The 15,000-nt window shown below is 44.1% G+C and overlaps 1 protein-coding gene across 1 annotated transcript in view; it reads right to left on the reverse strand.

Annotated features, from left to right (window-relative positions):
- The window catches only part of cntn2 (contactin 2), a 52,951-nt gene that overhangs the window by 12,314 nt on the left and 25,637 nt on the right, over positions 1 to 15,000 (reverse strand). Inside the window, 10 exon segments of the mRNA XM_034082561.2 lie at positions 4 to 179; positions 3,209 to 3,336; positions 8,012 to 8,162; positions 10,978 to 11,107; positions 11,948 to 12,084; positions 12,715 to 12,896; positions 13,109 to 13,211; positions 13,590 to 13,802; positions 13,951 to 14,046; positions 14,177 to 14,352. Coding sequence (XP_033938452.1) covers positions 4 to 179; positions 3,209 to 3,336; positions 8,012 to 8,162; positions 10,978 to 11,107; positions 11,948 to 12,084; positions 12,715 to 12,896; positions 13,109 to 13,211; positions 13,590 to 13,802; positions 13,951 to 14,046; positions 14,177 to 14,352 — 1,492 coding nt within the window.

Consider the following 15,000-nt stretch of genomic DNA (forward strand, 5'->3'; position numbering starts at 1 on the left):
CACCCCCTCCACCCTGCTGTAGGGCCCGGCCGAGTCCTCCAGGTCCAGCAGGCCCCCGTTGAGGGCCCAGGTGAAGGTCAGGTCCATGGTGGGGTCGTGGGAGGCGTGGCACTGCAGCGTCACGTTGTCCCCCTGGTTGATGTCAGCGTTGGAGGGGGCCAGCGTGATCTTAGTGGCATCTGGAAGGACCAACATAAAAGCTACGTCAGATACAACTGGTCACAGAAACTTGTTGAAAATGAGTTTTCAATTGGTGGATATAACATAAACCTTTTATAAACTGTTAGGAGTGTTTTTAATAACTTGTAACTTCATGCCAAAAACGATATAGAAAGACAGATTTTGATATAAATATGTATTTGTTTTGTGAAAAATACATTGTTGACGTTATTAGTATCAGACTAAAATGTCTCTTTGACGTATACATGTATAAAGATAAATAACACAACTTGAATGCAGTGGTGGGCCGTCAGGGCCAGCAAGGCCTTCTCTGCTGGCCTAAACATCATCAGAATATAAATTTAATTTTGATATATTTTTTCCACAAATATGTATTAAATTATTCCCCATAGTCTATTCTTTTCATTTCATAGCTTTCCTCTTGGTTGCGCTGCTTCCAGCCTCAGAACAAGATTTGGAGGGCTGGCCTTTATGTTAGAGCTTTTATCCAATCATATTTCAGCCATAATGTGTTGCCAGGGTCCAAGAGATCTGCCCTCAGGCCTTCAGAATCAACAGAGCGGGCGCCTGTAGCTTAAAGTGAACGGAAACAAAACTGTGGCGTTAACCAATCAGATTTTGAGTTGGCGACAACGGGCCAGCTAGCAGGCGTACAATGACGTCAGCACGTGCACGTCTTTTGATTGGATACGCACTATTGAGAGGCAGAGCTATGTAGAGCTAGCAAACTGAACTTGAATTTGAACGAGCTAATTTGTGTAGATTTCTACAAGCTGTTTTTTTTTCAACCCACAATGGCTGAAGGAGGAGAAAAGATCGATTTGGTCGCAGATATAATTACAACGCCATTTTCAAGACGAACTTTTCAAGAAAAGCTAGACATTGTGAGAAGAGAACGGCCAACCCCGACGCTAGCGAGCCTATCACAGCGGGGGAAAGGGTTTGTCCGCCACTTTCAAATCACTAACTACGAGCGGTACCCCTGGCTCACAGCCTCCGAGAGGCGCTGCACATGGTACTGCTGGGAATGCCTGCTATTTGCAAATGATCGATTTGGTGTTTGGAGCCTCACTGGATTTGCAAACTTGAGTTGTCTAACCAAGGCAGCAACGAGACACCAAAGCACGGCTACAACAGAGTCATTGAAGTCTTCTTGAGGAAAGGAAGGAGGATGGATTTTGTGTTCAAATAATCAGTTGTTTTCGTGAGTACAAAGCATTTTATTTTTTATTTTATTTTAATATATTTTTGTCATTTTATGTCGTTAATATTAAATCAATATTAACAAATTAATATATCCATCCATCCATCTTCTCCCGCTTATCCGTGGTCGGGTCGCGGGGGTAGCAGTTCCAGCAGAGAGCCCCAAACGTTCCTCTCCCTGGCGACATCAACCAGCTCTGACTGGGGGATTCCAAGGCGCTCCCAGGCCAGCGAAGAGATATAGTCCCTCCACCTGGTCCTAGGTCTACCCCTTGGTCTCTTCCCAGCTGGACGTGCCTGGAACACCTCCCTAGGGAGGCGCCCAGGTGGCATCCTAACTAGGTGCCCGAACCACCTCAACTGGCTCCTTTCGACGCGAAGGAGGAGCGGCTCAACTCCGAGTCCCTCCCTGATGACCGAACTTCTCACCTTATCTCTAAGGGAGACACCAGCCACCCGGCGGAGGAAACCCATCTCGGCCGCTTGTATCCGCGATCTCGTTCTTTGGGTCATGACCCATCCTTCATGACCATAGGTGAGGGTAGGAACGAAAATGGCCCGGTAGACAGAGAGCTTTGCCTTCTGGCTCAGCTCCCTTTTCGTCACAACGGTGCGGTAAAGCGACTGCAGTACCGCTCCCGAATTAATATATATGTAATTAAAATGACAAATATATAAAAAATAAATGTTTGATGCTTCTGCAAGAGATATAGAGATGTGTGTGGCGCACTGGCTCAGCTGTGCAGTAAAAGTACTCAAGGAGACTTGTTGAATTGTTTTGGTTTAACCTTTAACAAAGTGGACATTCAGGGCTAGGAATACACTTTCACAACTGTCGCAAATATATCCTCATGAACAAATGCAAATTAATTGTTTGTTTTCTTTTATTTTCAGTGAATAGTTTGTGTCTTTATCGTCACGTTTCTTAAATGAAACTGCTTTGGGTGCGACAATGCGCTGTTTAGTGAACACACTTGTTAAAGCTCACATACTTTTGGTGGACTTAATAACACTTTGTAGACTAATGCCTTAAAAGCCCCTTTTATTTTTAAGTTTTGACAGTCTCCAAGCGATCTTAAAGCTGGTAGTTTAACACTCTTAATTGTAAATGCGGATATATTGATTATAAATGCTTCGGAAATATTAATATAACTCTGTTGTACTTGACTATGTTAAGGTGATGCAACGCCCGGTTATACTGCGTTTCTGCCTAAATGTATAGTTTCTAGAGCCATGGCGTCATAATGATGCTATTAAGAGGTGGAATAATTCAGGTAGGACTGTGTCGGACATCACTGAAGGCCTAGGTGTGAAATGCACGGCCCGCCACTGCTTGAATGTAATACCTTATATGTCTAACATAATGTCCCAATGTGTAAAACACAGACGTGTTTTTGTTTTATTAATATCATATTAATTCCTTTACTATAGAATTGTATTTCCAAAAGTATAACAGATTTCACACTTTAAAAAAACAGCGACATTTTTCAAAATATGTGTTTTTGCAGATATCATAATCAATGTACTGTATATGGCAAATACATGACCCAGTTATTTAACATATACATCGAATATGATACCTGCAATAAGCATTGCGTGCGTGCGAGCGAGCGAGCGTGCGTGAGTGAGTGAGTGTGTGTGTGTGTGTGTGTGTGAGTGAGTGAGTGAGTGTGTGTGTGTGTGTGGTGTGTGTGTGTGTGTGTGTGTGTGAGTGAGTGAGTGAGTGAGTGTGTGTGTGTGTGTGTGTGTGTGTGTGTGTGTGTGCGTGCGTGCGCGCGCGTGCGTGCGTGCGTGCGTGTGTGTGTGTGTGTGTGTGTGTGCGTACCTCTGACAGACAGGTGTCCGGTGCTGTTGGCTTTGCCCAGGTAGTTTTCAGCAAAGCAGGTGTATTTCCCTTCGTCTGCCCTGCTGATGTTGTGGATCCATAAGATGCCGTCTGGAGTGACTGTGACTCTGAGGACACACAAGCATAAGTATGAAAAGTATGTCAATCGTAAACACTACAATCTTTATCAGGTAATGTCAAGGCAGGTCATCATAGCATCATCCTCTGGCAGACACATCTCCTGTTCACTGATAACCTCAAACCCAAAACCAACAGACTGACAGACCCAGGAACAGCTGCTCATCTTAGCTGAGCTTTACCTTGAGATGAAACACCCACTCTACTGCTCCAGCACTGACTGACTGAATCACTGAATGACTGGATGACTGACGGAATGACTGACTGGATGACTGGATGACTGACGGAATGACTGACTGGATGACTGGATGACTGAATGACTGGATGACTGACGGAATGACTGAATGACTGACTGGATGACTGGATGACTGGATGACTGAATGACTGAATGACTGACTGGATGACTGGATGACTGGATGACTGAATGACTGACTGGATGACTGACGGAATGACGGGATGACTGAATGACTGGATGACTGACTGGATGACTGACGGAATGACTGACTGGATGACTGACTGGATGACGGGATGACTGAATGACTGGATAACTGACTGGATGACTGATGGAATGACTGAATGACTGGATAACTGGATTACTGGATGACTGACAGAATGAGTGAATGACTGGATGACTGAATGACTAGATGACTGACGGAATTACTGGATGACTGACTGGATGACTGGATGACTGACGGAATGACTGAATGACTGGATGACTGGATGACTGAATGACTGGATGACTGACGGAATGACTGGATGACTGGATGACTGACGGAATGACTGGATGACTGGATGACTGAATGACTGGATGACTGAATGACTGGATGACTGACGGAATGACAGGATGACTGGATGACTGAATGACTGGATGACTGGATTACTGGATGACAGGATGACTGGATTACTGAATGACTGAATGACAGGATGACTGGATGACTGAATGACTGGATGACTGAATGACTGGATGATTGACGGAATGACTGGATGACTGGATGACTGAATGACTGGATGACTGACGGAATGACAGGATGACTGGATTACTGGATGACTGGATTACTGAATGACAGGATGACTGGATGACTGAATGACTGGATTACTGGATGACAGGATGACTGGATGACTGGATTACTGGATGACTGAATGACTGGATGACTGACGGAATGACAGGATGACTGGATTACAGGATGACTGGATTACTGGATGACAGGATTATTGAATGACTGAATGACAGGATGACTGAATGACTGGATGACAGGATGACTGGATGACTGAATGACTGGATGACTGAATGACTGAATGACAGGATGACTGGATGACTGAATGACTGGATGACTGGATTACTGGATGACAGGATGACAGGATGACTGGATGACTGAATGACTGGATGACTGGATTACTGGATGACTGAATGACAGGATGACTGGATTACTGAATGACAGGATGGCTGGATGACTGAATGACTGGATGACAGGATGACAGGATGACTGGATTACTGAATGACTGGATGACTGAATGACTGGATGACTGGATTACTGGATGACTGAATGACTGGATTACTGGATGACAGGATGACAGGATGACTGGATGACTGAATGACTGAATGACAGGATGACTGGATGACTGAATGACTGGATTACTGGATGACAGGATGACAGGATGACTGAATGACTGGATGACAGGATGACTGGATTACTGAATGACTGGATGACTGAATGACTGGATGACTGAATGACTCGATGACTGAATGACTGGATGACTGATTGAATGACGGATGTGTTTGTACTTAAAGAGGACGGTGTAACTCACACAAAGTAAGTAGTGTCATCCACACTATGCTTTAACCCTTATACAGGATGTCAAACAACTGACACTCGGTAGAGGATAATCTAATCACTTATCCACAGTATACGGCAAAACGCACATCCCAGAGAACACACAAATACACCGTTTACTATGTCAACACAACTAAAACAATGATTCATTCACAGGGGTCAACATGTACACAGGGGTCAACATGTACACAGAGGTCAACATGTACACAGGGGTCAGCATGTACACAGGGGTCAGCATGTACACAGGGGTCAACATGTACACAGGGGTCAGCATGTACACAGGGGTCAGCATGTACACAGGGGTCAGCATGTACACAGGGGTCAACATGTACACAGGGGTCAACATGTACACAGGGGTCAGCATGTACACAGGGGTCAACATGTACACAGGGGTCAGCATGTACACAGGGGTCAACATGTACACAGGGGTCAGCATGTACACAGGGGTCAGCATGTACACAGGGGTCAACATGTACACAGGGGTCAGCATGTACACAGGGGTCAGCATGTACACAGGGGTCAGCATGTACACAGGGGTCAGCATGTACACAGGGGTCAGCATGTACACAGGGGTCAACATGTACACAGGGGTCAGCATGTACACAGGGGTCAACATGTACACAGGGGTCAACATGTACACAGGGGTCAACATGTACACAGGGGTCAGCATGTACACAGGGGTCAGCATGTACACAGGGGTCAGCATGTACACAGGGGTCAGCATGTACACAGGGGTCAACATGTACACAGGGGTCAACATGTACACAGGGGTCAGCATGTACACAGGGGTCAGCATGTACACAGGGGTCAACATGTACACAGGGGTCAGCCCCTCCAGTGTTTTTTAATTTGTTTTACAACTGTGTGTAACTTATATATTTGTAAACCCTGCACCTTATCTGTATATATGTATTTCATTGTATACAAACTGTCTGTACCTTGCCTCACATATGCAACAACGTTGATACTGTAACCATATATGTGAATGTAATGTAACCACTTGAAGTACTCTGTGTACTTTCTGGTTGGATGAACACTGTCTTCCAATGTACTATGTGCATTTAAAATAAAGTCTTTTCTAATCTAATCTATTTAGGGTTAGGACTGGGACATATTTTGGATTTTGATGCTTTTGATTGTGATTATCTTAAACTTTGACTCATATCTGTCTTCATTAGTAAGACAGACATGATGTTTTTGATTCATTTGTCATGATGCTTTGATAGAATGTGATGAAATCAAAAGCAATACATCATCCAACTCATACACTAAACTGTGGACAATTGCTTCTGATCTCACCTACATGTCAACATCTTGTTTTCTTCTGAGTTTCTCATCAGTTACAGTTCTCTTTCAATGAGCTGCATCTCAGCCTGAAGAGTATGACATTATTGGAACTCCTTCCACGTGGATAGGACGGGGGATTGGGTTGATTTATTTTGGAGCAGGGTGAGACTTCTGCAACGATCACACTATCAGGAGAATGTAGTGTCATCTGATATATCAGTACATTATTGATATAGGACACATACAGCATCATAAGCCATTTTCCATCTGTATTAACACAAGTGGGGCAAACTCAATGCTTTATGGGACTGCACCTAGAAACAATATGTCTTGCACCCGATATTGTCTCACTAGGACAACAATGCAAAAATAAAGTATAAAATAGGTTTGTTTCAAGTTGATATGTGCAGCCTTGTAAGTGTGTTATTAATATACAGTTATGGCAGTTTGTGTTGAATAAGCTGCATCTGTAAAACATTACAATCAACTTTAAGGAATGGTACTGACAGTGGACAGTGGTTGTATTCCCATCTGATCCGTGTAAGTGATTATCTAAAGCAGTGCTTCTCAAAGTGTGGTCCGCGGACCACTGGTGGTCCGTGAGCGCCCCCTAGTGGTCCGTGAGTATATTGGTAACATTTCACATTTGAAATGAATAAATACATTTAAGTTTTCCGCACTCTCGCTGGAATATCTCCGCAATGGAACAAGCTTGCGTTTCACTTTCTATTGCATGATAAAGCCCAGTGCAACACCTTCGTCACACATGTTGCCACTTGTTTGTACCATTTCCAGGCGATTTATAATCTGTTCTAGAAAAACGATGTGTTTTGGGATATTTGTGGAGTTAGGTGGTCCGCGAGTGTTTTTTTTATTGGTTAAGTGGTCCTTGGTATGAACAAGTTTGAGAAACACTGATCTAAAGCAACCTGAGCGTTCTTGTTACTCTGGCTAGCAGGAGCGAACTGGCTGAGTTTGTTAGCAGTTGTGGAGCTTGCACTATTTCTTAATGATCTTAATGTCTTTCATTTTTGTAAAGCACTTTGAATAGCCTTGTGTTGAAAGGTGCTATATTAATAAACTTGCCTTGCTAGTTTTAGAGTGGAAGAGGTTTGGATTGGCTGAAAGGAAAGAGGGCGGAGCATGAAATGTGTTGTTGGGAAAACTGCCATAGTGAATAAATGAAATGTTATTATGGAGTGATGTCATAACATTTCATAATAATGAGTTAGGTTTCAAAATGCTTCAACTATTTTACGCATGTGAACGCTTTTCAGGCTCCTGTGTGAGGTTATTCTCCACACCCATCTTCCACCCATCATGGGGACCACTGAGACATTAGCATGTTCCAGGCACTTTAGGATCTGTGTTTACTGTGAGCTATATTTAGGCTTCTCTAAGTGTCCACTTCGTTAAAGAACAGTAAAAAATAGCACGATGGAAAAGTTGCCCAGCCCATAATAATGCTGCTGCCCTTTATTAAGAGTTTAGAGCTACGTTAGAGTGATGCAGTGTGTATGTATTTACTGAGGATGAGGTGGTGTACCTGCTGCTGTTGATCAGCAGCTCCGTCCCTCGGCTCCAGAACAGGCTGGGTTTGGGGGCGGCTCGGGGGCGACACTCCATCATCACCTGCCCCCCCCTGGCTGCTGGGATCAGTCTCCTCACTGGGTTCAACCTGAAGTCTGGGGCCTGAACTGTGAGGACAGCAGTGAGGGGGGGGGGGGCGCAACAACAACGAGGTATATGATATTAAAGTTAGACTTTCATAAATCCAAGGAAGCTTTGTAGAGGAGAATGTATGTTCTTTAAGCCCCTGTCACACTGTCCTGAAATTGACACCCGATGGACACACGAATATGGAATTGTGAATTTCGCACGAAGATGGCCCCGAACCACACGAAGGCAACATTTACATTACATTTAAGACATACAACTGCAACGAAAGTAACAAAAACAATTATGTTACAGTACTATGATACTGTACTGATATCTTCAGACTTTGTTCTTTACTTTCTCCGTCTTTATATGTAGAAGATATTACGTTTTCTCCGTCATGTTGTTTCCATAGAAACAACAACTTCCTGTCAACTCGCCTTCAAAATAAAAGCATCTAAATAAAACAGGGAGTTAACCTAAATTACATTTAAGACATACAACTGCAACGAAAGTAACAAAAACAAAGTAATATCCTTTTTAGTTTCACAGAACACAAATTGGGTTATTTACATAATATGTTTACATGACTTTGTTGTGCAATAAAACAACCCGATGGACACACGATAAAGGGAATGTTCAAATTCGGCTCTGATCGTAACAACATCGGGCCATTCGTGAGGGCATCTAAGCCATCGTATGACCGCCGGTGGAGTTTCTCAGGCTCCGGCAGCAATTTTGCGAGTGGTGGCAAAATCTTTGGAATGCCAAAAAATAGCCGAAGGACCTTGCGAAGGTTCATTTTCGTGTTGAATTTGGGTGTCCATTTTGCCCTTCGTAAGGCACCCGCAGAGCCGGCCCGACCCATTAAGCGACATAAGCGGCCGCTTAGGGCCCCGCAGCCACTAAGGGGCCCCCTAGCAAAGAAAAATAAATAAAAGATCTCAGCACACCGTCGCCGTGATAAGTATGCTTAATTAATTTTGATAATATGCCTAGATTGCCTACTCTCAAAGTCATGTATTATATTATTGAGTCAATCATATAATACATTAACCGTGCTTTACCTGAACCTCATCATGACACTAGAGAGGACGGCAGGATTGTAATTTCCCGTGTTCAGTGAATGCAACAGAGGCAAGACACCAGACCAACCAGAGAGTTGAATGGAAATAAACATCTGTCTTATTGGCTGACAGGTACCTATCCTGTGAGCTGTGACAATGTTTAAAATAAACTGACAGTCAGACTCAGAGTTTTTGAAGATGGACATAAGAACATTTTTTCTTAAAAAAGACGAAAATTCTCAGGTGGTGGCTCACACAACAACCCCAGAGCCACCACTTGAGAATTGTTGTCTTTTTTAAGAAATTTTTTTCTTATGTCCATCTTCAAAAACTCTGAGTCCGACTGTCAGTTTATTTTAAACATTGTCACAGCTCACAGGTAAACAAGGTATGTAAATGTCAGTAAACTTCCAAGTTATGCGAACATGCAAAGCATAAATTACAGCTACGTTGACATTACTTTGAATCGCGGGGGTACGCTTAACCGTTAGCAAGTAGCTATTGCTAGCCAGAGATATTAAATAAACACTTTGTCATACAATCTAAATGTAATGTTTTTTAGCGTTACCTGGTGATTTCAAAGAAAGCTCTATGGAAAATGTTGACTTACTGTTCGACATGAAGCTAGAAGCTACCTTACAGTTGATCCTGATTCCTGAGTCCTGTCTGTTCAAGTGTTTCATAGTTAGTTTAGCTTAGCATCAACCTAGCACTGAAATATATGGATGTTATGTGATAGTATTTCTGAGAAAAAGTCAGCTGAAATGGTGGCATAGTTGCCACTGCTTTAGTGTCGACAGCATGTTTTAACGTATTTGCAGCAGTAAATGTGGCTGTTTGGCCACTGACGTTGCCATAACAACACCAGCATTTAAATGTGCAACCTCTTTTTGTGACAGATTTTTGCAAGAAATTATAATTCTTCTGAATGATATTCCTATTGACAGCTAGTTTCTATGTGAACATTATGAGATGGACAGCCAGAGAGACTAAATGAAAAACAGTTATACTATATGACAAAACAAGAATACAGAATACAGTTTAAGTGATTTGTAAAATATCCATAAAGAAAAATCTGCTTACAGTTCTGTTTCATATGGGTGTCGAGAGATGTATCCATAGATCTCTTAATTTTGCTCTCAAAGTGCACCAGATTGATGCTTTTAACTTCAATATTTTAAAAAGAATCTTCACGGGGAGCATGCCCCCGGACCCTCCTAGAGGAGGTTAGGTCCACGGTGTTTACATGCTTATTTATACAATATGTGTGCTTATACTAACATCATAAGACAAAAGTTGGTTCCGTGTTGTGTGTAGTGAAAACGCGCTAGAGTGAGGGGGTCCCCAAGCCAAAGCTCGCTTAGAGCCCCCAAAGGTCTAGGGCCGGCCCTGGGCACCCGTGAGGGCATCTTGTCAAATCGTGTCATCTTCGTCTGATCATCGGTGCCATCGGGCATATTCTGCCCCTTCGCAAGGTCCTTCGGCAATTGCGAAGTTGCTGCCGGAGCCTGAGAAACTCCACCAGCGGTCATACGATGGCTTAAGATGCCCTCACGAATGGCCCGATGTTGTTACGATCAGAGCCGAATTTGAACATTTCCTTTATCGTGTGTCCATCTCGTGTCAATTTCGGGACAATGTGACAGGGGCTTTGCTGATAGTTGTGAATGTTTAATGGTTTTACAAGTTATATTGTTCTTTCACTGAGACGTGTCATTATGGAATAGTTAAGCCTTGTTATATTGTATTGTAGGATCTTAAGAGGAACTACAGCATTTGGACTCCCTACCCTGAACCCTGAGCTCAGCAGTAGAGTAGATGGTGCCATGTTTGTTCTCAGCCACACATTGATACATCCCAGAATCCTCCAGGGCCAGGTTACTGATCTTCAGACGAGCCCCGTTCACCACTACCCGGTCCTGTGGGGGGGCGTAGGGAAAAGTGTGAGGTAGAAAGGGAACAGAGTGAAGGGAGGTAAGAAGGATGTGTCAGCTGTGACACAAAGCATGTGTGTGCTGTGTGCTGTGCTGTGGGGGAGTTTAAACTCTGTTCACCTTTACTCTCCACCTGTTATGGTTTTATCCTCAGTTAAAGTCTCTCCTGGTAAGTTTCCTGAATATTTATATATATATACACAAATAATTTCACGGCCCTCATTAATATTGTAATATTGTATGTCCTCTTTCTGAGTGGCATATTCACATGGGACAGATGACACTGGTTTTCACTAACTGCTACAAAATAAATCATGTCATAGGCAAGACAAATCCATATGAATCTAGTAGATCAATCATGTTTTCTTTTGTTTTTTTGTTTTTTCACTATCTCTGTAAAGCGACTTTGAGCACCTGGAAAAGCAGTAACAAAATAAATCTATTATTATTATTAGTATGTGTGTTCTCATTCACCACATTATACTCATAAATGTGAATTAAGATACAAGACTAATTTACACTTGAATATGTTTTGCAGCAGCATCTAACAAACACTTACAATTATTATATTATATATATATATATATTATATAAAAGGTGGAAGAGAAGTGGATTCCCTTTGTTTTATATTTCAGACCTTTTATTGGCTAAATATATTTATTTGGATTGACAAGTGTTCCAGAGAATTCAAGAACTTTGGACATGTACACTCTTCAGTGACTGATCATTGACTATCAGTGGAAGTGTCACGGTAAATATAAAAACAGCCGTGCTAGTTTCCATCACGTTGTGTGTGGTGTATTCTCACTGTGCTGTGTGTGTCACCTGTGTGCTGAGTGGCAGTGCGTTGCGGAGCCAGCGTATGGAGGGTCGTGGTTTACCCGAGGCAACACAACTCCACAGGAGCTCCGAGCTGATCTCCACCTCCGAGTCGATCATCACCTGCAACCAGTCCGGCTGGGCTGAGGTCAGGGAACAACAGAGGTCAAACTGAGGCAGGAGATGGCATGCAACGAAGAGAACTGCTTTAAAGGTCCATGTCATGCTTTTCCGGTTCTGACCCGTCCCCTTGTGTGTTCTGTAGCTTCTGCATGTGAACGCTCTGCAGAGTCACAAACCCTCAAAGTGCAGCCTGTAGCGAGTAAAGCTCTAACACAGAAAACACCCGTCTGCTGCCCCAGAACGCCTCGCTGGACATTTCTCTTTCTCCATTGTTTACTTCCTGAGCAAAGTGATGTAAACGGGCATAGTGACGTAACTCCTCACACACACACACACACTCACTCAGGCTTATCATTTCTCAGCCGCGGCTCCGCGGATTTCTCAGCCTGAACTCAGCCTGAGTCTCGCTGTCTCGCAGACCCCACGCAGCAACCAACTCAAAGGGCGGAGCAGCGAGCCCCCCAACGTCCCCCCAACACCCTAATACAACTCTTTTGTGACTTTTACATTCGGTTCACCTGGATGTTTATTTACCATTCCGACCAACATTTGAGACTGTGGTCAAATTAACGTCAACACATCCCTGATCAACCTGATACAAAATCATTGCTGCTAAACAAATATATGTTCACGAAGGATCTTCTCTTTACCCTGCACACTGATGCGTCCCTGGTACATGTCTCTCCCCTCCGAGTTGTAGGCCTCACACTCGTAAACACCTTCATCATCGAAGGATAGATCTGGCAGGATGAGGGCGGGGCCCTCCACACTGGAGCCTGCCTTGGACGGCATCAGACCGTCAACCTTCCTCCAGCGCAGTTTAGGGACCGGACTATGAGACATCGAATAGAGGGAGGAGTTCAGCGGAAGAAATGGAAGAATGGCGTTTTCCAAATGGAACAGCATAGGGAGCAGCTGGTGTAGAGTACGAAAGAGTTTGAAAGAACGAAGTACAAGTCAAAAGTAAAAGCTATTAAAGCTCGACAGGAACAGCTGCTCAACCACACAGAGCTGTCAGCACATCTCAGTGAGATGTAACCTTACTTTCCATAGGCGTAGCATTCGAGCTGCGTGGTGTGTCCTGCCAGGGCGTAGGTCTCTGCAGGGAAGCGCACCTTGATGATCGGAGCTGACTTCCTGGGAGTGGCTGAAATAAAATACATTTGTAAACATTGAGTTTGAATGCCATTCAGATTAGCCCTATAAACACGACTGCATTGGGAAATATGCACTCCCTACTGTAATGCAATATTTTCTAACACAGTCCACGAGGGACATCGCCTCTCATAGTGGTGTTGGCCATTTCTACGTATTTTCCCCCAAAAATGTATTTGTAAATCGAACCTGCGGTATGACATTAGAACCAGTGCTCACCTGGAAGTCAGATAACCAGGCCTTAACAAACCAGTGGGTTGCTATATAACTCAGTTACCAGCTTGAGGCAGGCTATCAATGCATTCCCAACACAGATACACCCCTCTGCGGTCTCTGTGCGGTCACGCTGAATCGTCCGCTCTGCTCCTACCGTCTGGCAGCACGGTGAGCAGGTTGGCCTTGCTGAAGGTGCTCTTGGTGCTGATGTCCATGTTGATGGTGGTGAAGCAGAAGTAGTTCCCGGTGTCGTTGGGCTCCGCTTTAGCCAGGTACAGGTTCCCTGTGACCTGCGACACAAACCAGCGGCCGTCGTCCTTCTTGATGAAGTTGGGAAACTCGTTGATTAACCAGCGATAGGACAGAGCTGGGGGGGGGACAGGTTGCAACACATCATTGCTCAGATTTCAATAACCATTTAGTTTCACATTCGACAGTATCGCAAAATAGGTTGATCATTCTGCTCATTTACAACACTGTAACCTTTGACCCTCAGCTGGAGGCAGAGGGGGTACCTGGGTAATGTGTGGGGGGCTGGCAGGCCAGGAAGGTTCCTACGCCTTCATACGCTGTCTGAGGACTCCTGCTGTCCGGAGGGAAGTCATGGAGGTCTAGAGACGCATGCAAAGAAAAGGAAAAAGTTACAGCAAAGTTCACAGTGGCCTATCTCAGGCCTTCTCTCTCTGCCCTCTCGTTGCCTCCAACAGGTCGAAGGTCAACGGCCTCATTGTTTTCACTCACAGCCAAACTTGAGGTTAGCTGCCCGGCTGATGATGGTGCCGCAGCGGTTGATGGCCAGACACTGATAGGAGCCGGTGTCTCGCACAGACTCCGGGTTGCTGATCACCAGGCTGCCCGCCACCAGGCTGTACCGCAGGTCCAAACCCAGCGGCACCTCTGTGCCATTCACCAGCCACCTGCCAGGCAAACCGCAGGGAACAGGACGTAATAAACATAGTGGACAAGCTCTGACGTGTCAGCTCAATGGTATGCCATTAAGAGTTATTAAGCTTCTCTAATTACATTTGAAATGCCAAACTAAAGCTGTGTAACAATCAAACATACAGAAGAAATAGATTGAAAACAGAACAATGTTTTATGTTTACAGGCATGTCAACACATCTGCACAACATTCACTCTTTTGTGAATGTTCTTTATGTTCACCCCTTTGTGCTTTACCTAAACTCCCCAATTGTAACCCAAAATATGCTTTACATATTCATATGTTCGAACATATGAAATGATGAGCTGTTCTCATTACAGATGGATTTACATACAAGTGGACAGTGTGCACCGCTGTATCATGTCTGTGTCATGGGTGAGAGCACATTGTTCTAGAGTCTGTATCAGCGGTGTCAGACGTCAGTATCACACAGTGTGCTGCTGTGGACGACATGCTGTTTGTGATCCATGTTGACCTTCTGATGACCTGTATCAGGGTGTTGCTGCTCAACACTGTTAGGTTGTTTACATGAAAAGACTATTAAACGTTCAGTGGTCCTAGTTGTGCTGGATTACAGCATCACAACTTGTAAACGTGGATATCATGTGTATTCGTAGGCAGG

Source organism: Pseudochaenichthys georgianus, chromosome 5, assembly GCF_902827115.2.
Source record: "Pseudochaenichthys georgianus chromosome 5, fPseGeo1.2, whole genome shotgun sequence".
In the NCBI taxonomy this organism is placed as follows: domain Eukaryota; kingdom Metazoa; phylum Chordata; class Actinopteri; order Perciformes; family Channichthyidae; genus Pseudochaenichthys; species Pseudochaenichthys georgianus.